A 25,577-nucleotide genomic window follows, 5' to 3' on the forward strand; every position below is an offset into this window, starting at 1 on the left:
TTATAATTTAATCTCAGAAAGAGATAACTGATATTCACAAAAGGATGTTCTTATGATTTCTTTAAACACAAAGTTCTTCTAGTAGAAACTAAAATTTGGATATTTTAAGGTTTATTTATTTATTTTGAAAGAGTTATATAGAGAGGGAGAGACAGAGAGAGAGAGATCTTTCACCCACTAGTTCACTCCTCAAATGGCAGCAACAGCCAAGGCTAGGCCAGGCCAAAGCCAGGAGCTAGGAATTTCATCCAGGTCTCCCTTATGGGTGCAGAGGCCCAAGAACTTGGACAACCTTCCACTGCTTTTCCCATGCCATTAGCAGGGGGCTGGACTGGAAGTAGAACAGCCAGGACTCAAACTTTCCCCCACATGGGATGCCGGCATCACAGGTGGTGGCCCTAGCAACTATGCCACAGCACTGGCCCCTTTGGATGTTTTTGTAAAAATCTGATTTACATATGTTCCCCAGAATGAATCTAGTACGTAAAGCATTGGAAGGAACCTTGATAATTAAGCAGCAGAATATTTGACTTAGTTTATGAACTGTCCCTGTGTCCCCTGAAAAATTCCATTCTAAAGCCTAGAACAGGCTGGGCTTCAACAACATCAAAGACTGGAAGCACAGAGTAGCCTATAACAGAGGAGCCTTGAACTCAGACCATGATCAGAGTCTGACTCCTGCGATGTAACTTTCTCCTCTGATCATCTCTTGCTGCTCCTATTCTTACTACTCCGACTCCTACTGTGCAGAGCTTTTATGAGGATTAAACAGACATCATGCAAAGCACCTACCCTGGGCCTGGCACATACTAGGCTCTCAAAGAACACTTGTTAAAGAACTGGTACAACTCAGCAATACAAAGACAACACAACTTTAAGATGGCCACAGGATGTGAACAGGCATTTCTCCAAAGAAGATGTACAAATAGCCAATAAGTACATGAAAATACACCCAACATCATTAGCCATTAGGAAAACACAAATCAAAATCACAGTGAGATAATACTTCACACCCACTAGGGTGGTTAAAATAAAATGCACAATGAAAACTGGTAACAATGTGGAGAAACTGGAACCCCGATGCAATGGAATATCGTTCAGACATAAAAAGAAATGAAGCACTGATAAATGCTATAGCATGAAGGAACCCTTAAAACACTAAGCTAAACAAAAAAAGTCAAACATGAAAGATGACAATATTGTGTGATTTCACTTATATGAAATAACCATTAAGGGAAAAATCCACAGAGATACAGTATACTTAAATTGGATGGTGAATTGTGTGACATGTGAATTATGCCTGTGGCTGCTGGGGGGGGGCGCTGTGGCATAGCAGGTAAAGCTACCGCCAGCAGTGCCAGCATCCCATATGGATGCCGATTGGAGTCCTGGCTGCCCCATTTCCAATCCAGCTCTCTACTGTGGCCTGGGAAAGCAGTGGAAGATGGCCCAAGTGCTTGGGACCCTGCACTCCTGTGGTAGACACGGAAGAAGCTCCTGGCTCCTGGCATCGGATCAGCACAGCTCCGGCTGTTGTGGCCAATTGGGGAGTGAACCAGCAGATGGAAGACATGTATGTCTGTCTGTCTGTATGTCTGTCTGTCTGTCTGTCTGTCTCTCTGCCTCTCCTCTCTATGTGTAACTCTGACTTACAAATAAATAAATAAATAAATATTTTTTTAAAAAGCCATTAAAAATTGGCTGCTGGGGGCCAGTGCTGTGGCACAGCGGGTTAAAACCCTGGCCTGCAGCACAGGCATCCCATATAGGCACAGATTCCAGCCCTGGCTGCTCCATTTCCGATCCAGCTCCCTGCTGGTGTGCCTGGGAAACCAGCAGAGGATGGCCCACATGGGAGACCTGGAGGAAGCTCCTGGGTCTGGCTCCTGGCTTCAGAATGGCTAAGCTCAGGCTATTGCAACCATTTGAGGGGTGAGACAGTTTTGTCTTTCAAATAAATAAAATAAATCTTTAAAAAAAAAAAAAGCAGCTGTTGTTCATGTTCTGGAAGAATACAAAATCCCACATTTTAATCAAATCTTCATCCCCAAATGTAACATGTACCCAGTTATCAGTGTGTCCTGATTAGAGAAGGTTGTGAAATGCACGAAAGTACTAGGGAGTAAAGTTCGTTTGCAATCAGCAACTCCCTTTTGACCTCAGAGCAGGCACGTGGTCCCATCACAGAGGGAACAGCCCTCAGAGGTAGGAGCTGAAAGAGGTGGCGCAAGGCCCGAGCAGATCCTCCTTGGCCAGGCTGTGCAAGTCAATGGGCCAACATGTTCCCATTCTGTACTAAAAACTCACATTCCTTTCTTCCCCAAATTCTAGGGGGCAGCTGTATTTTAATAAATGAAATGAATTCTGACCGTTTCATCACTAACCTGACCTAGAGAAACAGGAAAACACACTGAGAAACCAAAGACTGTCAGGAGCAGCGGCAGCATTCGTTCACTCGTTAGTTTTCAGGTCCTTTACTCTTAGCTGTTTAAAATAGTTTTAGGATTTTTTTTTTTTTTTAAGATTTATTTATATTATTTTAAAGTCAGAGAGAGAGAAGAGATCTTCCATCTGCTGGCTCGCTCCCCAAATGGCCGCAATGACCAAGGCTGGGCCAGGCCGAATCCAGGAGCCAGGAGCCTCCTCTGGGTCCCCCTCATCGATGGCAGGGGCCCAGACACTTGGGCCATCTTCCACTGCTTTCTCAGGCACGTTAGCAGGGAGCTGGGTGGGAAATAGAGCAGGAGGCCACTGCTGCAGGCAGTGACTTAACCCTCAATGCAACAGTGTCAATCCCTCAATATTTTCCAAATGAGAAAAAGGTTAGGCTAACGCCCAAAGCAGGCAGTGAGATAGGAAAGTTGAGAGGGTGCTCTTCCCACTAATCAACACTGTCTCTGCTAATCCCAGTACATAAAAAATTTTACAAGATGTCATGTAAGGTGGTACTTAACTGTTTTATACTGCTAACATACTGGTGGCTAGATGAGTATGGGACAAATATAAATCATTAAGGGTCATTGTTATGTGTCCTTTAAATGTCTATTTTTAAAGAAACTAATACAGTGCTGGTATGTGTCCATTGCGCTTGCTGAGAAGGCGTAGAAGTAAGAGCAATGAGCACACAGCAGGCAGACATATGGTTTCCAAGAGGAACCAGGACTCCTCGAAGAAATGACTGCTGCTGGGGCTGTGGCATGGAAAAGGATAAGCCTGGAAGATCTTCTTATGTCAGAAAGTAAGAGGCACTAGAAAGAATCAGAGACCTGTGAGTCAGCTTGAAGGGCTTTCCACTGAGGCATTTTGAGTATCCAAATAATTGCTACTCATGGATTATAACCCACTGAATACAACAATAACTCATGAATCCATACAGTCATATATGACTAAGTTTTAAAATAGAGAAGGGAGAGCTCGTCCTTATAGCAGAGTGCCAGTGAATAAATACAAAAAGAATGATGAAGTTAAAAAATCATCTAGGGGGGCCAGCGCTGTGATGCAGCTGGTTAAAGCCCTGGCCTGCAGCTCAGGCATCCCATGTGGGCATTGGTTCAAGTCCCAGCTGCTCCACTTGCAATCCAGCTCCCTGCTAATGTGCCTGGGAAGGCAGTGGAGGACGGCACAAACCCTTGGGCCTCTGCACCCATTTGGGAGATCCAGACAAAGCTCCTGGCTTCAGATCAGCTCAGCTCCAACCATTGCGGCCATTTGGGAAGTGAATCAGCAGATGGAAGACCTCTCTCTCTCTCTCTCTCTCTACCTCTCTACCTCTCTCGGTAACTCTGTCTTTCAAATAAACAAAATAAGTTTTTGAAAGAAAAAAAAATCATCTGGGGCCAGCACTGTGGTGTAGCAGGTAAAGCTGTTGCCTGCCATGCTGGCATCCCATATGGGTACCAGTTCGAGTCCCAGCTGCTCCACTTCCCATCCAGCTTTCTACTATGGCCTGGGAAAGCAGAAGAAGATGGCCCAAGTCCTTGGGCCCCTGTACCTGTGTAGGAGACCCAGAAGCAGCTCCTGGCTCCTGGCTTCATATCAGCACAGCTCCAGCCGTTGCAGCCATTTGGGGAGTGAACCAGTGGATGGAAGACCTACCTCTCTCTCTCTCTCTCTCTGCCTCTGCCTCTCTGTAACTCTGCCTTTCAAATAAGTAAGTAAATCTTTTTAGAAAAATCATTAACAGATACTAAACTGGATGGGAAATGGGTGAATGCTGAATGAGAAGCAGGACACTTACATAATCTCAAAGCATCCTGCCACAAATTATTTGCTAACTACAAAAGAAAATCAGGGGCAAGTACTGTGGCGTTGTAGGTTAAGCATCTACCTGCGGCACCAGCATCCTATATGGGCACTAATTCAACTGCCTGCTGATGGCCTGGGAAGGTGGTAGAAGATGGCTGAAGCGCTTGGGGCCCCTGTACTGGTGTGGGAGACCCGGAGGAAGTTCCTGGCTCCTGACTTTGGGTCAGCCCAACTCCAGCCATTGCAGCCATTTGTGAAGTGAACAAGCAGATGGAGCACCTCTCTCTCTCTCTCTCTCTGTGACTCTACCTCTCAAATAAATAACCAGCAACTTTTCAGAGGAAACCATTGTTAATAGCATCCTTATCAAGTGATCAAAGCTAACAGCACTAATATGGGACAAACATCATGCACTTCCAGATATGATGGACCAAGAAGAATGTTTATCACTGCAAGTAATACTCTTGAAAAAAAATGTACAGCCTTATAGGTCAAAGTTGTGGTGCAGCAGGTTAGGCAGCTGCTTGCCACAATGGCATCCCACATCAGAGTGTCAGTTCAAGTACCAGCTGTTCCACTTTCAGTCCAGCTTCCTGCTAATGAGCCTGGGAAGGTAGTGGAAGATGGCCTGACTATTTGGGCCCCTGCCACCCACCTGGGAAACTAGGATGGAGTTCCTGGATCCTGGCTTTAAACTGGTCCAGACTTGGCTGTCGTGGCCATTTGGGGAGTGAACCAGAGGACGGATGATCTCTTTCTTTGTCTCTCCCTCCTTCTTTACCCTTGTGCTTTTCAAATAAATCTTTTTTTTTTTTCAATAATATTCTTTGGAGGCCAGCATCATGGCACAGCAGGTTAATCCACCTTTTCTGATACCAGCATCCAATTCTGGAGTGCCAGTCTGATTCCTTGCTACTCTGCTTCTGATTCACCTTCCTGCTAATGCATCTGGGAAGGCAACAAGTGATGGCCCAAGTACTTGAGGCCCTGTTGTCCACGTGGGAGACTCAGAGCTCCAGGCTCCTGGATTTACCCTGGCCCAGCCCCAGCTACTGCAGGCACCTGGGGAGTGAACCAACAGATGGAAGATCTCTGTCTCTCCCTCTCTGTCACTGCAATTCAAACAAATAAATAAATATATTTTTATAAAAGGCTGAGATACTGTGTCAAGTTAAAGAAACTAAAAAGAGACAAGACAGCTAAATGCATTCTGGGATTTCCCCTTTCCAGGAGAAAAACTGGAAGTTTATAGTATATGTTATTAAGATATTATTGGGACATTTTGAATATCTCCCTTGATTAGGTATTATAAAACATTGTATCAGTGTTAAATTTCCTGATTTTGATAATTATTAAAGTTCAGTAAGAGAATGTCATTTTTAGAAATCCACACTGAGAGCCGGCGCCGTGGCTCAATAGGCTAATCCTCCACCTTGCGGCGCCGGCACACCGGGTTCTAGTCCCGGTTGGGGCGCCGGATTCTGTCCCGGTTGCCCCTCTTCCAGGCCAGCTCTCTGCTATGGCCAGGGAGTGCAGTGGAGGATGGCCCAGGTGCTTGGGCCCTGCACCCCATGGGAGACCAGGAAAAGCACCTGGCTCCTGGCTCCTGCCAGGATCAGCGCGGTGCGCCGGCTGCAGCGGCGGCCATTGGAGGGTGAACCAACGGCAAAGGAAGACCTTTCTCTCTGTCTCTCTCTCTCACTGTCCACTCTGCCTGTCAAAAAAAAAAAAAAAAAAAAGAAATCCACACTGAAATATCTAGGAATAAATGAGCAAATGTCTCCAACTTTCTCTCAAATAGTTAGGAAAAATACACACATAAATAGATGTAGTGGAAAGTGCTAAAGCAAATGAAAAGATCAACAACTGGTAAGTCTAGGGACAAGGTATATGAAGTTCCTTATACTAGTGTCAAAATTTTTTCCTGTATGTTTCAAATAACATAAAAATAAAGAGTTCTAACTGAAGTAAACAGAAAATGAAAAAACATTAATCATTTACAATGCTTCTATTCCAACAGGCTTCCTAAATTCCTTCTCCATGTTGCTTCTTCTAATCCTTGCTTTTGGGTATTTACAGTTGTAATTATTACACAGAAACAATCTTTACTTTTAACTTTTTATATTACATAGGATTTTCAAATAGAATGTGTTGAGACAAATCTTCAAACTAACTTAGTTTTCTATTTCTAATAAAAACTGGAAATATGCCTCAACCAAGGAATGGATAAAATATTGTGTATCCAAACATTGGAACACTATTGAGCAATGAAAAGAAACAAATTATTGACATACACAATAACATGGATAAATCTTAAATACACTATGCCAAGTGAAAGAAGCCAGACTCAAAGGCTTTTTTAATTCCAACCACATGAAATATAAAAGGGGAAACTATTGGGTCAGAAAATCTATCAGTGGTACCAAGGGCTAAATGGAAGTGCTGACCTCAGAGATGCACAAGGAACTCAGAGGGTGAGAGAACTGTACATCTTGATCATGGCGGCAGCTGACTGTAAACGTCAAAACTTATAAAAATATACTAAGATGGATGAATTTTACTGAATGTAAACTATACCATAATAATTAAAAAAGAGAAAAACCAAAACAAAGTTGAGTTTTGTTTTGTTTTGTTTTGTTTTTTGACAGGCAGAGTGGACAGTGAGAGAGAGAGACAGAGAGAAAGGTCTTCCTTTGCCGTTGGTTCACCCTCCAATGGCCGCCGCGGCCCGCGCACCGCACTGATCCGATGGCAGGAGCCAGGAGCCAGGTGCTTTTCCTGGTCTCCCATGGGGTGCAGGGCCCAAGCACCTGGGCCATCCTCCACTGCACTCCCTGGCCATAGCAGAGAGCTGGCCTGGAAGAGGGGCAACCGGGACAGAATCCAGTGCCCCAACCGGGACTAGAACCTGGTGTGCCGGCGCCGCTAGGCGGAGGATTAGCCTAGTGAGCCGCGGCGCCAGCCCCAAAGTTGAGTTTTAAAAATAAGTTTCAGGGGCCGGCACTGTGGCACAGCAGGTTAAAGCCCCAGGCTGCAGCACTGGCATGCCATATGGGCACCGGTTCAAGCTCCATTTCTGATCCAGCTCTCTGCTATGGCCTGGGAAAGCAGTAGAAGATGGCCCAAGTCCTTGGGCCCCTGCATCCGCGTGGGAGACCCAGAAGAAGCTCCTGGCTTCAGATCAGCTCAGCTCTGGTCACTGTGGTCATTTGGGGAGTGAACCAACAGAATTGAAGACCTCTCTCTCTCTTTCTCTTTGGTTCTACCTCTCTCTGTAACTCCATCTTTCAAATAAATAAAATAAATCTTTTTAAAAAATATTTAATAGAGTACAGAATGCAGGCTTCTTTTCAGTCTGTAAAAGCTCTCTACTTACAAAAACTGAATAGGATGTTATCGTTTCTCTCTCTCTCTCTCTCTAATTAATTAATTAATTAATTCCAAAGGCAGAGTTACAGAGAGAAAGAGAGCACATATGCAAGATCCTCCATCCACTGGCCCATTCCCTACATGGCCACAACAGCTGCAGCTGGGCAGATCTGAAGCTAGGAACCAACAGTCCGCTCCAGGTCTCCCATGTGGGCACAGGGGCCCAAGGACTTGGGCCATCTTCTGCTGCCTTCCCAGACCCATTGGCAGGGAGCTGGATTGGAAGTAGAGCAGCCAGGACTCGAACCAACGCCCATTTGGGATGCTGGCACTATATGCAGTAGCTTTACCCACTATGCCACAGTGCCAGCCCCAGGATATTATCATTTCAAAGTCAATACTCATGCCCAAAACTGGTCTACATATTAACTACAAGTCAAATGCAGTTGGTCACAGGTCTTAAATACTTCTTCTTGTGTTCATTTTCACAGTCCTGTCGGAGCACTGAACATTGCACGTCTGCACTACTACAATGGTCTTCTATACATTCCTAGCCGCTGGTTGCCACATCATCCAACTAAAGTGACAGCAGAGTACGATGCACTCACACGATCTTTTGCTAAAACCTATACCCTACAGGATAAGTTCCAAACGCCTAAGCACAGCATTTGAAGCATGTTACAACCTACCGTTCCTGTTACCTACACAGTACCAACTCTGGCCCTCTACACAACCACACACAAAATAATCTACTCTCTACCCACACAGCACTTGCCAAACCTCTTTGCATTTTCAAATCTCTCTACCTATGTACAGGCCTGTATCTTTCTGCCAAGCAATACCAGTCATACCAGTCCAAGTTTACTTTCTCTATGGTAGGTTTTTTTTTTTTTTTTTAAGATCTATTTATTTGAAAGACAGAGGTACAGAGAGAGGTAGAGAAACAGAGGTCTTCCATCCAGTGGTTTGTGGGGAGCAACTCGGACTAGACTAAGTTACTGGAATTAAGACTTATTCTATGCATCTGCTCTCCCACAATATGGTGCTGAGAAGGGAGTAAACAACTTCTACACAGCTGCCTCCAGTTCGACCAATAACCTGCAGGAGCTGATCCTGCTCTTGATTGGAGGAGAGCAGCGTACTCAGCGTGTGGGTAGCAGAGTTGGGATTGGTGGAAGAGGACTATAAAGGAGGAGAGAGACAACATGCACCAGGAACATCTAAAGGGAACATCTGGATAACATCTGAGCAGCCCCCGAGAGAGCCGGCCAGCGGTGTGCCACTCCCCCGCGGAAGTGGGGAAAGTGGCAGGGGGAGCTGCCCTTCCACGGAGGTGGAAGGATCGGCAGCCAACCCAGGAAGAACCAGCAGCAAACCCGGGAAGGGCCGAGCAGACAAAAGAACAGCACAGGGTCCTGTGTCGTTCCTCAGCGAAGAGGCGGAGCGACAGTGGTTCACTCCCCAAATGGCCGCAGCAGGCAGACATGAGGCAATCCAAAGCCAGGAGATAGGAGCTTCTTCCAGGTCTACCACGTAGGTGCAGGAGCCCAAGCACTTGGGCCATCCTTTACTGCTTTCCCAGGCGCATTAGCAGGGAGCTGGATTGGAAGTGGAGCAGCCAGGACTCAAACTGGCACTCGTATGGGATGCTGGCACTGAAGGCAGCAGCTTAACCCGATAGGCCACAGCATCAGCCCTGTCTATGGTAGTTTCTTCCTCTGAGCCCCTACTGTATATTGAAAAAAAATGTCTTCCTTGCCCACATACTTGAAGCGCCTGCTTGGGAAGTCTAAACATACAGTCACTCCATCAAAATCAGTTAAATGAGTAACTAAGCAAATTGGATTATGTGCAATGGGAAGCCTAAAATTACTCTGTTTAAAACCAAACCAGGGCTGGTGCTGTGGTGTAGCAGGTAAAGCCACCTCCTGCAGTGCCGGAATCCCATAAGGGCGCCAGTTCCAGTCCTGGCTGCTCGGCTTCCAAACCAGCTTTCTGCAGTGGCCTGAGAAAGCAGAAGTCCTTGGGCCTCTGCACCTACGTGGGAGACCTGGTGGAAGCTTCTGGCTCATGGCTTCTGATCAGCTCAGTTCCAGCCATTGAAGCCATTTGGGGAGTGAACCTGAGGTTGGAGGACCTCTGGCTCTGCCTTTCAAATAAATAAATTAAAAATTAAAATTAAAATAAAAAACAGAAGGGAGGGCATGTGGCACAATGAACTAAGCCACTGCTTGTAAAGCCTGCATCCCATATCAGAGCACCAGTTCAAGTCCCACCTAGTCTGCTTCTGTTCCAACCTCCTGCTAATGCATCTGGGAAGGCAGCAGAAAATGTCCCAAATACTTAAATCTCTGCCACCCATGTGGGAGACTTGGACGGAGTCCCGGGCTCCTGGCTTCAGCCTGACCCATCCCTGGCTGCTGAGGGCATTTGGAGAGTGAACCAGCAAATGGAAACTCTTTCTCTTTCTGCCTTTCAAATAAATAAACCAAAACAGAATCACATTTTTAAACTACATTTGCACAGAGTTAAAATCTTGAACTCTCCCTTGTTGGCCTTTGTGAGCCATGTGCTATTACTAAACCTATCAAAAATATCTGCAATATATCAAGCCAATTTCTTATCAGCCATTAATAAGTCAATTGGATTTTTTCCATGCTTCTGCCTTTCTATGTTGTCCAAAATTCATAACGTCCTGCTCTGAGCAAATTAGCTACATTAATATGCTGACAATGGTGGCTTCTTATGGTTTGGATTTTCCTAAGGGTTTTCAGCTTCAGATATGAACTGGTTGTGTTCCATAAATTGGTACAGATTAATAAATCAGATTTAGAGAGAAACATGATTTATTACTTTCTATTTAGTTCAATTCAATAAATATGTACCCAAAGCCGGCGCCGTGGCTCAATAGGCTAATCCTCCACCTTGCGGCGCCGGCACACCGGGTTCTAGTCCCGGTTGGGGCGCCGGATTCTGTCCCGGTTGCCCCTCTTCCAGGCCAGCTCTCTGCTATGGCCAGGGAGTGCAGTGGAGGATGGCCCAGGTGCTTGGGCCCTGCACCCCATGGGAGACCAGGAAAAGCACCTGGCTCCTGGCTCCTGCCAGGATCAGCGCGGTGCGCCGGCTGCAGCGGCGGCCATTGGAGGGTGAACCAACGGCAAAGGAAGACCTTTCTCTCTGCATCTCTCTCTCTCACTATCCACTCTGCCTGTCAAAAAAAAAAAAAAAAAAAAAAAAAAAAAAAAAAAAAAAAAAAAAAATATGTACCCATTATAAAAAATATCCTAGAGGCAGGAAGGGTACATCATGGCTTTAGGTCTCACAGATTTCATATAATAGAAGGAATCAGAACAAGGTACATTACACGGCAATCAAATCAGAACTGGACAGAATCCAAGAGGTACAAAGTGTTGTGGGTATTTAAAGACAGATAGTACTTAAGATAGACCATAAAAGAATTTTTACTGCAGAAATGATATTCTGGACAGAGAAAGAAGAGTGAGAAGACAAAGATATTTAAGAGCTTGTAAAAGGTAGGAATATGACAGATTCTGTAAATGAAGTATGTCCCATACCCTTTGTGGAACAAAGAGTGTGAATAAATGGTTAAACAATTGCCAAGAATTTCAGGAGACAAAAGGGAGTCAATTAGTAGTAAAAGATGCAGTGAGATTAAAGAGAATAAGGAGGGAAAATAAAGACAAGTACATTCAATTTCATTCAGACCAGTGGTGGCCCTGCCTTACCTCAGCAGTAAGAAACCAGCCTGGGCGTATTCCAGCATGGAAAAGCAAAGGCAGCCAAGAGAAAGGGCTCATCACAAGAGACAACAATTAAGGCGAGGGGACAAACAGAACAGAGCTTTTAGAACAGGGACCACCTGAACGTGTGTGCAGAGGGAAAGGCATGGAAAGAGAAAAAGGCAAAGATGCAAAAAGGTATGCTAATCCCCAGAGCCTTGCAGTGAACGGGCAGCTGTCTCCCTCTGGGAAGAAGGGACACTTCTCTGAGTGATGCCAGAGGGCTGGGAGAGACAGTGCCTGCAGACTGCACCAAGAGGAAGAGATCAGCAAGAGACATCAGCAGTGATGAGGGCCGTGCACAGGTCCCATGGGCAACCTTAGCTGAAGACTCCCTAACCGCCCGCCTCGGGCACCTAACCGTGGGACAGGAAAGCTGGGGGACTCGCCCGGGCTGGCGGCTCTCTTGGGACCACGCTGTCCCCTTTCTGAACAGAACTTCCCTAAGGCTGATGAAGTCGCCAGTCTCAGAGCCATGTTATTACAGCAGTGTAATGAGATACTTCTCTGAATCCTAAGACAATGCAATTAGGATCGCTTTACAAGGAAAGCGTCACCAACCAGGAAGTCAGAAGGCTTCGCTGACGGACCACACTCAGAACGCCACTTACCTGGCAGCCTCGGGAAAACCCATCTTGTAGAGTGTGACAACCGCAGCTCCTCCGAGGCCCAAGTTATGCTGCAGAGCAACCTTTGCACCAGGAACTTGCCTCTTTCCGGCTTCCCCTCTCAGCTGCCAGCAGAGTTCGGCACATTGAGCCAGACCTAGCAAATCGAACACAGAGCAGCCAGAAGCCGCTGGTTGGAAAAGCAGCCTCCACCAGCCTTCTCTAGCCAGAAAAAAGGGCTAGCGTTTAATCATGACTTTTAATTAAAGCACTTGACTAAGCCGGGAACACATGTGCCTAGATAATTTCTCTTACTGCACCGAAGGATTCTGCAGCTACTTTTCCCTCCTAAGTAATTTCTGTATTTCGGCAGCAGCCAGGCGTAGGAAAATCCCTGCACTCTTTCAACTTAATCAGCTTTTAACTTAATTCGCTGGCACACAGAAAATCTATGAATGCACAGTTCTCTGGCCCAGGAAAAATGGCATAAAAACAGTTCCACTAATTTAATCATTTTAGTGTAGAAAAAGAAAGAATTTGGGAATTCACTTTCCCTAAAAAATACTTAGCTGGTAGCAGGAATTTTTCCCATTCTTTTCCCCAAGTTGTTCTTAACAAGAATGAATTGTTTTTTAGATCTATTCATGAGAAAAGCTCTGGATTCACAACAATATTCCAGCCCTAGGATAATAAAGTCAAAGGTGTTTTGAGTTGGAAAAAAGTTAATGATGCAAATATTGAGAAACAGAAAGGTTAAATAATCTGTAAATGGCCACAAAGCAGGCTAATTCCAGAGATGGGATGAAAACTCAGGCCTCTGGACTGAGACGTGTGGATCTATCAGCACAGCTTTCAGGATGGCCGAGTTAAAAACATCTTATCAGGATCGACTAGTTTCACCTTCCTGCAGGCGGAGCGCCACAGGTTTACCTGGTTTCTGTTCTTCCACCCACACTCCTAGGTAACTTTTGACTTCCAAGCACCTGGGACAGCTTCCTATGTAAACCCCAACCACCTTCTCAAGAAATTTTAACTGCTACTTTCCATTTCCAAACAGGGTCAAAATCAACAGTGCCTTTACTTCACTTAAAAATATATGCATTGTAAACACTGTTTTATAGTAAACCTACTATTTAGGTAACTCTACTTCTTCTAACGATTTTTAAAATTCTGAGCATTCTGAAAATTTATGAGGAAGGTCAAAATGAAATTGACTGGGGGCCCGCTGCTGTGGTGTAGCAGGTAAAGCCACTGCCTGCAGTGCCGGATCCCATATGGGCGCCAGTTCAATTCCTGGCTGCTCCACTTCCTGATCCAGCTCTCTGCTACAGCCTGGGAAAGCAGTAGAAGATAGCCCAAGTCCTTGGGCCACTGCACCTCGTGGGAAGACCAGGAGGAAGCTCCTGGCTCCTGCCTTCAGATCAGCTCAGCTCTGGGCGTTGCAGCCAATTGGGGATTGAACCAGTGAATGAAAGACCTCTCCCCTCCCCCTTTCTCTCTGCCTCTCTTTCTCTCTGTGTGTAACTCTTTCAAAAAATAAATAAATCTTTCAAAAAAATGAAATTGACTGTATTACATCCAAATTTCAGGGAAAACAATTTTACTAGAAATCTGCTTGACCAAAGTATTCAAACTGGTTTCACATAAACATGGTGGGAAAGTACTGCTAGTTATCTACACAAAAGAATAAATACACAGTTTATAATTAAATGAAGTAGTAATTAAACAAAAAAAAATCATTTTAACCAAATTGGTAAAAATGTTTAAAAATGGAAAGAAATCAACACTGGGGAAACTAAGGCAAGGTATCCACTTCCACACAGTACTGGTGAAAATTTACACCAGCACAATGCTCTTGGAAAGCTAAGTACAAAGTTATTAAGAGTTATTAAAATACCTTGAAAATCAAACATAGACAAGTTTTATAGCCAAATTTACCTGTTCATTATGCTGCTTTAACAGTGGAAAAACTAGAAAATCCAGAACTGAAATAACTGGGGAATGGTTATAAAATTGTGCCTGGATGAGGGCTCCGTCCCACAAGATTGCCTCCACTTAGATGCCAGTCAGAAGGCCAGGACGCTGCGCTTCTGACTAATGCCAGCTAGCTACAAACCTGGGTACCCTGGACCTCCTCTTGGATTTGATTAATTTGCTAGGATGGCTCATAGAACTCAGGGATGTTACAGAAGACGCAGAAGAAGAGTGACAGAGGGCGAGGTCTGGAAATGCCCTGAACACAGGGGCATCTGTGCCCAGCCTCCTAGGGTGCAGGTACTTTTACCCACCAGAAAGCTCATCAAATCTCTTGGCTTAAATATTTTATAGAGCTTGATCACCAGTGCCCCCTTTCTGGAGACCAGTGGGTGGGGCTGAAAGTTCCTACCCTCTAATCCTCTAATAATGTGCTCTTTCAGGGCTGGCACTGTGGTGTAGCAGATTAAGCCATGGACTGCAGTGCTGGCATCACAAACGGATGCCAGTTCAAGTCCTGGCTGCTCCATTTCCCATCAAGGTCCCTTCTAATGCACCTGGGAAAGCAACAGAAGCTGGCCCAAGTGTGTGAGTTCCTGGACTCTCGTGGGAGACCCAGATGAAGCTTCTGGTCCTGACCTCAGAATGGCCCAGCTCTGGCCCTTGCAGCCATTTGGGAAGTGAACCAGTAAGAAGACTCACTCACTCTCAATCTCTCTCTCTCTCTCCTCCCTCCTTCTCTAATTCTGCCTTTCAAATAAGTAAATTTTTAAAAAATAATCTGGTCTGTCTGGTGACCAGCCCCATCCTGAAGTTTTCTTAGGGGTCCCATCCTCAGTCACCTCACCTCTTTTGTAGAAATTCAGGTATGATGAATGGGCTTCTTAGGAGTAACAACAGATACTAACCATCACTTAAGAAATTCAGAGTGTTCTAGAAACTTTCTAGAAGAACAAATACACAGGGGCCAGTGCTGTGGTGCAGCGGGTTAACACCTTGGCCTGAAGTGCTGGCATCCTATATGGGCACTGGTTCTAGACCCAGCTGCTCCACTTCCGATCCAGCTCTCTGCTATGGCCTGGAAAAGCAGTAGAAGATGGCCCAAGTCCTTGAACACCTGCACCCGTGTGGGAGACCCAGAGGAAGCTTCGGATTGGCGCAGCTTCAGCCATTGTGGCCAACTGGGAAGTGAACCAGCGGATGGAAGACCTCTCTCTCTCTCTCCCTCTCTCTCTCTTTCTCTCCCTGACTCTCCTCTCTCTGTGTAACTCTCACTCTCAAATAAATGAATCTTTTAAAAAAAAAAAAAAAGAACAAATACATCTATCATCCTTATTCAGGAAATTATAAAGGACTTAACAAACTGTTCCAGGAACCAGAGGAAGACCAAAAAGTATTTCTTATCACCTGCCATATGACAAAATACTATGTTCCCATTTAAATTGTTTATAAAAATTTTAATATAGGAAAGTGCTTATAAATCTTAGTAAAAATTGAAGGGTTACCAACTGGATATGTATTTACCCATCCATCCAACAAATATGTACTGAATGCCTTTTATGTGCCAGGCATGGCACAAGGCTCAAAGATACATCAATAGCAAGATAAACATGACCCTTTCCCTCATGAAGCAGACAGGCTGAGCACACAGGGGCTGGCATTTACAATGCAGTCTGATAAAGCTGCCACAGCCACAAGCACGGGTGCCATAAGAGCACAGGGGAGGAACACCAAGCACAGCTTAGAAAGTCAAGAAACGGGGCCGGTGCTGTGGTGTAGAAAGCTAAGCCTCAGCCTGCTGTGGTGTAGAAAGCTAAGCCTGAGTCTGCAGTGCCAACATCCCTTGTTGGTGCCAGGTCAGTTCTTGGCTGCCACTTCTAATCCAGCTCTCTACTAATGCATTTAGGAAAGCAGTGGAAGATGGCCCAAATGCGTGGGCCCCTGCACCCACATGGGAAACCCCGAAGAAGCTCCTGGCTCCTGGCTTTGAATCAGCCAGGCTGTGGGTGTTGCAGCTTTTTGGGGAGCAAATCAGCAGATAGAAGATCTCTCTGTCTACTCCCTCACCCTGCCCCGTAACTCTGCCTTTCAAATAAATAAATAAATCTTTCTTTAAAAGTAAGAAAATTCTTTTTTTCCTCTGCTTGGAAAAAAAAATAAACTACCCAAAACAAACATGATATAAAGAAATTGCATGGGCATAGGGCTGAGCATCCTGTCAGAGTATGCAGAGGATCAACCAGTCAGTAATTCTCTTCTGAAGAGAGAGAAATTATTAACCTGAATACTCCATTTACCATCACATTACTACAAAAATGTTCTAACAAACAGCTGACGCTGTGGCATAGCAGGTAAAGCCGCCGCCTGCAGCACTGGCATCCCATATGGGCATCTGCTTGAGTCTCAGCTGCTCCATTTCTGATCCAGCTCTCTGCTATGGCCTGGGAAAGCAGCGGAAGATGGCCCAAGTCCTTAGGCCCCTGCACCCACGTGGGAGACCTGGAAGAAGCTCCCGGCTTTGGATCGGTGCAGCTCCGACCATTGTGGCCAAATGGGGAGTGAACTGGCGGATGGAGGCCCCCCCCTCCTCTGCCTCTCCTCTGTGTAACTCTGAATTTCAAATAAATATAAAAAAAAAAAAAAAAAAAAAAAGATGAGGCCGGCACCGTGGCTCACTTGACTGGTCCTCTGCCTGTGGCGCTGGCACTCCAGGTTCTAGTCCCAGTTGGGGCACCAGTACTAGTCCCGGTTGCTCCTCTTCCAGACCAGCTCTCTCTGCTGTGGCCCAGGAGGGCAGCAGAGGATGGCCCAAGTGAAGCACCTGGCTCCTGGCTCTGGATCGGTGCAGTGCCGGCCGTGGCAGCCATTGGGGGAGTGAACCAATGGAAAAGAGGACCTTTCTCTCTGTCTCTCTCTCACTGTCTGTAACTCTCTCTCTCTCTCTCTCCCCCTCTCTCTCACTGTCTAACTTGGCCTGGCAAAATAAATAAATAAATAAATAAATAAAGATGACTGTTTAAAAAAAACAATAATTTAGCATGGGGCTTAAATGTAAAATTCAGGACAACAGCATCAAAAGGCCTGTTCAGCAGAAATGGAAGCAGACACTGTAGGTTCTTTTACTATGAGTGAGGCAATGTAATAGAGTAGGGTAAGATATATAAACAATAAAGCTACCACCAAAACAACAGGACAAAGTTCTATCCAAATTAATCGAGAAAGGAAATAAAATGGAGTTGATTAAAAAAAAAAAAAAAAAACACACACACACCTCAATCCCAAAGAAGGCTGGAACAAAAAGGAAAAAGGAATAAAGAGCAGCTTGGACAAACAGAACATAAAGAGCAAGACAGAAGCAAACCCAGCCGTATGATTTATTCACCACACTGAGTGGAAATGGTCTAAACACTCCCAGTTAAAAGCAAAGATCGTCAGGGGAGGGTGAGGGGAGGGAAGGAAGAAAGGAAGAAAGAACACGAACCAATGAGCTGTGCCAATGCACTTTAAATATAAAGTCACATATAGGTTAAAAGTAAAAGGATGGAAACAGAAATATGTTAACACTAGTTAAATCTGAAAGCTGGAGTGGCTAAATATATTAAATTAGGCAAGGAAAATTTCAGAGCAAACACTTAACCAGGGACAAACAGGGTTATTCCTTAATGATTAAGGGGAAAAAACAAACTGTATTTATTCACAATTATTTGTCTATATAGAAAAGTATGGTAGAGTTTTGATGAAAGTAGTAGAATTACTAAGTGAGTTGAGGGGGCCTGCGTTGTGCTGCAGCAGTTAAGCTGCTGCGTGCGACACCAGCACCCCATATGAATGCCAGTTCCAGTCCCAGAAGCTTCACTTCTAATCCAGCTCCCTGCCAAAGTGCCTGGGAAAACACTGGAAGATGGTTCAAGTTTCTGGGGCCCCTGACACCCACATGGGAGACCCTGGATGAGAGTTCCAGGCTCCGGCTTCAGCCTGGCCCAGTCCCAGGTTTTGCAGCCATTTGGGGAGTGAACCAGCAGACGGAAGATCTCTGTCTCTCATCTCTGTAACTCTGTGTTTCAAATAAATAAAATAGATCTTTAAAAAAGAGAGATATTTATTTGAAAGGCAGAGTTACATAGAGAGAAGGAAAAATACAAAGAGAGACAGAGACAGAGACAGAGACAGAGACAGAGAGAGATCTTCTATCCTCTAATTTACTCCCTAAGTGGCCACAACATCCAGGGCTGAGCCAGACTGAAACCAAGAGCCAGGAACTTCATCCAGGTCTCCCATGTCAGTGGCAGGGGCCTAAGCACTTGGGCCATCTTCTGCTGCTTTTCCCAGGCCATTAGCAGAGAGCTGGATCAGAAACTAAGCGGCCCAGACACAAATCGGCACCCATATGGGATGCCAGCATTGCAGGCAGCAACTTTACCTGCTGTGTCACAACACCAGCCCCTAAAATAAATCTTAAAAAAAAAAAAAGTGAGTTTTGTAAGACTGCAGGATACAAGGCCAATATACAAAAATCAATTGTATTTCCATAAACTAGTAAAAAAATTAAAATTGGAATTGAAAAAATACTATATAACAGTATTAAAAATATGAATTATGAGGCCAGCACTGTGACATAGCAGGTCCAAATGGGCACTGATTCATGTACCAGCTGCTCCACTTCCAATCCAGCTCCCTGCTAATGGCCTGGGAAAAGCTGTGAAAGATTTCCCAAGTGTTTCAGCCCCTGCCCCCAATGTGGGAAAATAGAAGTCGCTCACAGCTCCTGGCTTTGGCCTGGCCCAACCCAGGATGTTGTGACCATCTTGTGAGTGAACTAGTGGATGGAAGATCTTTCTCTGTCCCTCCCTCTCTCTGTAATTTTGACTTTCAAATAAAATAAAATAAATCTTTTTTAAAATATGAAATAATTAGTGATAAATCTAACAAAAGGTGTAAAGAGTTATACAACATAATTATCATATATTGCTAAGAGGACTTTAAAAAGACCTAAATGAGTGAAGATATATGTATTTTGTTCATGGGTCTACTGCTGTTAGGATATTAATTATCCCTAAATTAATCCATACCTTCAATATAATCCCAATCAAGATCCCAGGAGATTTGTTTGTAGAAGTCAACAAACTGATTCTAAAATCTCTATGGAAATGCTAAGGGCCTAGAATAACCAAACAATTCTGAAAAAGAAGAATAAAGTCAGAGGACGACTTGGTTTCAATAACTGTTATAAAGCTACAGTAATCAAAGCAGACTGGAACTAGCATAAATACAGATTAACTGAACAGAAAAGATACCCCAGAGTAGTGCCCACACATTTATGGACAACTGACTTTTGACAAAGGCACAAAGGCAATGCAGTAGAGAAGTATTAATCTTCCCAACAAATGGAGGTGAAACAAGATGTTCATATGCAAAGAATGAACTTGAATCCACACTGCCCTGTACAAAAATTAACTCAAAATGGATCAAGGACCTACATGTAAAACATAAAAGCATAAAACACCCTGAAGAAAACAAACAAAAACATCTTTGGGACCCTGATTAAGCAAAGATTTCTTAGATACGACACGTGCTGGGGCGCAGAACCCAATACTCCCAAGTGTGGGGCATGAGCATGCAGACTGTGTCTGAGCTGAAGGAGACAGGAGGGTAAGAGAGGGTCAGAGAGCCCTCTTGCTTCTGAGGACTTCCTATCTCTTTCCTCTCCTTCTCCCCAAAGCAAGTCATAAAACATACGAAGGTCACTCTCTGATCTGTCTCCCCTCCATGTGACAGGAACCTGAACAAGCAGGCCTTGGTTTATTACAGTTAGATTGCACCCTTATTGTCTGACCATGTTTTCCACAATTATCTGCCATAAAATACAGTTTTCCCTAGAATTTTAGGTTTTCATTTCTGAAGGCACCCCTGTCACATGAAACTTCATTTAATAAATTTGCTATTATTTTCTCTTGTTGATCTATTTTTGTTATGAGTGTCAGTCATGACCCTTATGAGGGCTGAGGAAAAGACACTTTTTCCAGAAGTAAAATCTGCAAAAGAACAAACTGATAAAAGGGTTTTTATAGGTTTAAAATTGTATTCTTTAAAAGACACTACTGGAGTGGTGCTGTGGTGCAGCAGGTTAAGTTGCCGCTTGGGACACCTGCACCCCTTATCAGTCTGGGACTGAGGCCTGCTGCTGCTTCCAATCGTGCCTCCTGTTAATGTACATAATGGGAAGGAATAAGTGACGGCTCAAGTATTTGGGACTTTGCCACTCATGTGGGAGACTTAGATGGAGTTCCCGGCTCCTGGCTTCTACCCAGCCCAGTACCAGCTGTTGCAGGCATTTGGGGATGAACCAGTGGATGGAAGCTCTCTCTCATTCATTCTGCCTGTCTGCCTCAAGTAAATGAAAATAAACTTTAAAAAAAAATTAAGAGGCCGGCGCCGCGGCTCACTAGGCTAATCCTCCGCCTAGCGGCGCCGGCACACCGGGTTCTAGTCCCGGTCGGGGCGCCGGATTCTGTCCCGGTTGCCCCTCTTCCAGGCCAGCCCTCTGCTGTGGCCAGGGAGTGCAGTGGAGGATGGCCCAGGTGCTTGGGCCCTGCACCCCATGGGAGACCAGGAAAAGCACCTGGCTCCTGGCTCCTGCCATCGGATCAGCGCGGTGCGCCGGCCGCAGCGCGCTGGCCGCGGCGGCCATTGGAGGGTGAACCAACAGCAAAAGGAAGACCTTTCTCTCTGTCTCTCTCTCACTGTCCACTCTGCCTGTCAAAAAAAAAAAAAAAAAAAAAAATTAAGAGAATTCAAAGTTATAGTTGGAGAGAAAATGTTTGCAAAGATTTATCTGATAAAGAAACTCTCAAATTCAACAGAAAGAAAAGCCCAGTTTAAAAAGTAGGCAACAAGGAGCTGGCATTGTAGCACAGTGAGTAGAGCTGCCACTTGTTACACCAACAACCCATGTGGTCACCAGTTCGTGTTCCAACTGCTCCACTTCTGATCTAGATCCCTGCTAATGGCCTAGGAAAGGCATCAAAAGATGACCCAAGTGTTTGGGCCCCTGCACCTATGTGGAAGACCCAGATGAAGCTACTGGCTCCTGGCTTCAGCCTGGCCCAGCACTGGCCACTGCAGCCATCTGGGGAGTGAACCATCAGATGCAAGATCTCCCTCTTTCTAATTCTGACTTTCAGAAATAAATAAATAAATCTTTAAAAGAAAAAAAAAAATGTAGGCATGGGGCCAGCATTGTGGCATAGTGGGTTGGGCCTGCAATATCAGCATCAGATTTGGACAGTGGTTCAAGTCCTGGTTGCTCCACTTCTGATCCAGCTTCCCGCTAATGCTCCTGAGGAAGCAGCAGAAGATGGCCCAAGTACTTGTGCCCCTGCATCCACATGGTAGATCTGGATGAAGCTCTCAGCTCCCAGCTTTGACCTGGCCCAGCCTGTCACTGTGGTCATTTGGGGAGTGAACCTGAAGATGGAAGATCTTTCTGTCTCTCCTTCTCTCCTAATAACTCTGCCTTTCAAATAAATAAATCTTTTCTTAAAATAGTATGCAAAACTTCGAATACATACTTAAGCAAAGGAGACATACAGGTGGCAAATAAGCACATAAAAAGATGCCCACATCAACAGGCAAATGCACGAGAAAACATTAGGCAAATGTACAATTAGGCCACAAGGAGATACAACTACAATTAGAATGGGCGAAAGCAAAAGGATTGGCAACACCAAGTTTGACCTTGATATGGAGGAGCTGGAACTCTCATATATTGATGGCAGAAATGTAAAACTGCACAAACACTTGGGAACTGGCTGGCAATTTCTTAAAAGTTAAACACACGAGTAGCAGATAATTCAGTTATTCCACTCCTAGGTATTTACTCAAAAGAAAACATAATGTATGTTCATCAAAAGACATATGAATGTGACAATAGCTTTACTTCTAGTAGGTAGCCCAAAACATTTGGGGAAAAGCCCAAATGTCCATCAACAATAATTGGCAATATATCTATACTGTGGAATACTATGTGGCAATAAAAAGAAATGAAGTACTAATACACACAATAACACTGATGAACCTCAGACCAAAAAAACTAAAAGAACATGCTAAAGATTCCATGTACTTAATACCATAGAAGGTATAAACTCATCTACACTAAGAGAAAACAGATCAGCGGCTGCTTCAGGATGAGGCTTGGGGAGGCTGGGAGGGAAGGGTTACCAAGAGGTTCACTACTGAATACACATAGGTTCACTGACTCACTATGTTGGCTATGATGACAATTTCACAGTTAAAGTGTACGTTTAAATTATTAAATTGTACATTTTAAATATGTGCACTTGATTATATTTTGATTTTTGTCTCAATAAAGCTGTAAAATAATAGAGTAGAATATGGAGTATATAGTTATGATCTCCTCTCTCTCCCCCAACTTGGCAGGAATGATAAGAGCTGTCCATGAGGCCAGCGCCGTGGCTTACTTTGTTAATCCTCCGCCTGCGGCGCCAGCATCACAAATGGGCGCCAGGTTCTAGTCCCGGTTGCTCCTCTTCCAGTCCAGCTCTCTGCTGAGGCCCGTGAGGGCAGTGGAGGATGGCCTATGTGCTTGGGCCCCTGCACCCGCATGGGAGACGAAGAGGAGGCACCTGGCTCCTGGCTTCGGATCAGCACAGCGCTGGCCGTAGCAGCTATTTGGGGGTAAACCAACGGAAGGAGGACCTTTTTCTCTGTCTCTCTCTCTAACTCTGTCAAATTAAAAAAAAAATAAAAAATTAAAAAAAAAAAAAAGAGCTGTCCTGCTCCTTGGCAGCTCTAGCTAACAACAGCTATCAGGTGCAAATGCATTCTCTTGGGCTCCATTTCTCCTGGAACTGGAGGGTGTGCATTAGAACTTAATGATAAAGTCTACCTCTCCTCACATCATAGTTACAAAAATGTGATGAAAAGTGAAATAAATGTTTTGGCAAAAAGCTATTTAGGTCTTACTGACTTGCTGGCTTTATGAGATCTTAAATTGGATTTAGGTCTTACAGTCACTGTCCCAGGATTTATTTCTTTAGGCAACCTCTTATAAAGTAGAAAAAGAGCCAAGCTACGTTTTGTACATGCTAGGTCTCCTGGCTAACATTCTATTTACTCTCACTTAATTTTCACTCAAATTCTTAAAACTGAAGTTTGTTGTGGTGGAATGAGAAGGCCATGCCAAGATGGCCACTGGCAAGCGAGTGTCAGTTACTCAGGAATGGCTTCGGAAACCCCCTGGGAAACCACCTGGCAAAGGAGCCTGCCTGGCAACAGGCTGTGATTGGTTAGAGCATAAACTACCCCTTGACCAGATTGGCTGCCTCGGCTATATAAGTTGCTGTACCAACTGAAACAAATGAGTCTGCCAGCTACTTGCCTCTGGCCTGCTTTCACCTGACTCCCGGGGTCTGTGTGGTGACTCCACGCCTCTTGCCCCCACTGCGCTCCTCCTCTCAGAACAAATCCACAGCAACAGTTTGTAATACCTTTAAAAGTACTAAAACATGTAAACAAAAATCACGGAACAGAATAATACCTAAACTGTTAAAAAAAAACATCAAGAACTATGTAAATTCAGAAAGAGAATGAATTCCATCCCTCTAGGGGATCAGAGCATCTTACAATTGGAAGAATCTAAGAACTCATCCAATCTAAGGCCCCAACAGGTAGATCAGTCCTCTCTGGTACAAGGCTTTGTGTTAGTCATTCAGATCTCACGAGGCAACCTATTCCACTTTCTTTAATTCTTGTCAGCTATTTTCTTTTCCTTTCCTTTTTTTTTTTTTTTAACTTTTATTTAATGAATATAAATTTCCAAAGTACGGCTTATGGATTACAATGGCTTCCCCCCCATATCGTCTCTCCCACCCACATCCCTCCCCTTTCCCACTCCCTCTCCCCTTCCATACATGAGGATTCATTTTCGATTCTCTTTATATACAGAATTTCAGTTTAGCATACATTAAGTAAAGATTCCTTTTCTTTTTTTTTAAAGATTAATTTTATTTATTTGAAAGGCAGAGTAACAGAGAAGAAGAGACAGAGAGAAAAAGAGATCTTCCACTCACTGGTTCACTCTCCAAATATCCACAACAGCCAGGGCTAGGCCAGGCTGAAGCCAGGAGCCCAGAACTCCACCCAGGTCTCCCACGTGGGTGCCAAGGGGCCCAGTCACTGGGGCCATTGTCCACTGCCTGCCTGGGCACTGGATAGAATCAGAATACTGGGACATGAATAGCACTCCTGCGTCACAATGCCACAATAGTCAATCTATTCAACTTTTGGAAAATAATGTTAGAAAGCTGAGGGGTGAGCATTTGGCACAGCCATTAAGTCACCACTTGAGATGCCTGTATACCATCTCAGAGTCCTGTCTACTCCACTGCTAATCCAGCTTCACAGCTGCCGTGTGCACCCTGGGAGACTGCAGTGGTCCAACGTGCCACCCACATGGGAGACCTAGATGGAGGTCTGGGGTTGCTAGCTTCAGCCTAACCCAGGCCTGGCTGTTGTGGGCATTTGGGAAGTGAACAGCAGACAGATCTCTATCTCTGTCCCTGTCTGCCTTTTAAATAAAATGAAATTAAAAAAAAAGTTTATTCTTATATCAGCCCAAAGTCTACAGTACTGTGAATTATTCCCAATGATACTAATTCTTCCTGCAAGTGTAATATTCTCCCTGCCCCATACCACTTTTCAGATGTTAAAGTAGCAATAATGCATCTCAGCCATTGCTTTACATGTGCAAAGTCTTGGACTGGGTGCTGTTAAGGGTACAGAGACAAGTGACATATAAACCCTGCCTGCACAGGCTCTCAGTCCAGGAGGGGGATTCTATTTTAAGCTTACAAATAGTTATAATATGTACTACAAGCATAAACATTAAAAGAGAAATACTGAGCAAGTATAATGAGAGTTCAGACATGTGGAAGATCAGTCTATGGAATGGACCGAGGAACCAGGAAATGCTTTACAAGGTGGGCACGACTGGAAAGGCCCTTGAAAACGGGCACTCCCACTGAGGAAAGGGCAGGGACAAAGTCCTGGTGAGGAACTTGGACTCCAGAAACACACACAGCCCGGGGCTGACTTTGCCACTCTCTAGTTTGGTGGCAGGAGGGCAAACTAAAATTCTCCATGCCTCTATTTTCTTTTATAAAACACAAAAACTAGATAATGAGAATTAAATGCATGTATACAGGAAAAGTATTTAGAGTAGTACCCAGCAATTAGTGTTGTATATGCATCTGCTGTTGATACTGAGAAAATAACAAGGGCAGAGTTTCAGGGGTCAGAAGGAACTAAACCTCTTTGGAAAAAAGCAAATAGTCCAGTTTCATCTAAACGTGCTTCCCCTTTCTGCCTCCCCCGTAACCCAGCTACAAGTAAGTGCTAGCCAAGAACCTGGCATGTGGTGGGTATTTAGTAAGCCCCCACCCCTGCCAGACCCCATTCCTTCTCCTCACAGCTCTGGTCTGTGTCTGCTACAGCACTTCTAGTCTGCCGGGATTGCAGTTCTGCATGTTACCGCAAGATCTGCTTCTTGTACATTTCCTGAGGG

General features: G+C 44.7%; 1 protein-coding gene across 1 annotated transcript in view; it reads right to left on the bottom strand.

Annotated features, from left to right (window-relative positions):
* The window catches only part of SCP2 (sterol carrier protein 2), a 100,384-nt gene that overhangs the window by 23,799 nt on the left and 51,008 nt on the right, over nucleotides 1-25,577 (bottom strand). Inside the window, 1 exon segment of the mRNA NM_001082035.1 lies at nucleotides 12,026-12,179. Within this exon segment, the coding sequence (NP_001075504.1) occupies nucleotides 12,026-12,179 (154 nt within the window).

This window comes from Oryctolagus cuniculus, chromosome 7 (genome assembly GCF_964237555.1).
Source record: "Oryctolagus cuniculus chromosome 7, mOryCun1.1, whole genome shotgun sequence".
Classification (NCBI taxonomy): Eukaryota; Metazoa; Chordata; class Mammalia; order Lagomorpha; family Leporidae; genus Oryctolagus; species Oryctolagus cuniculus.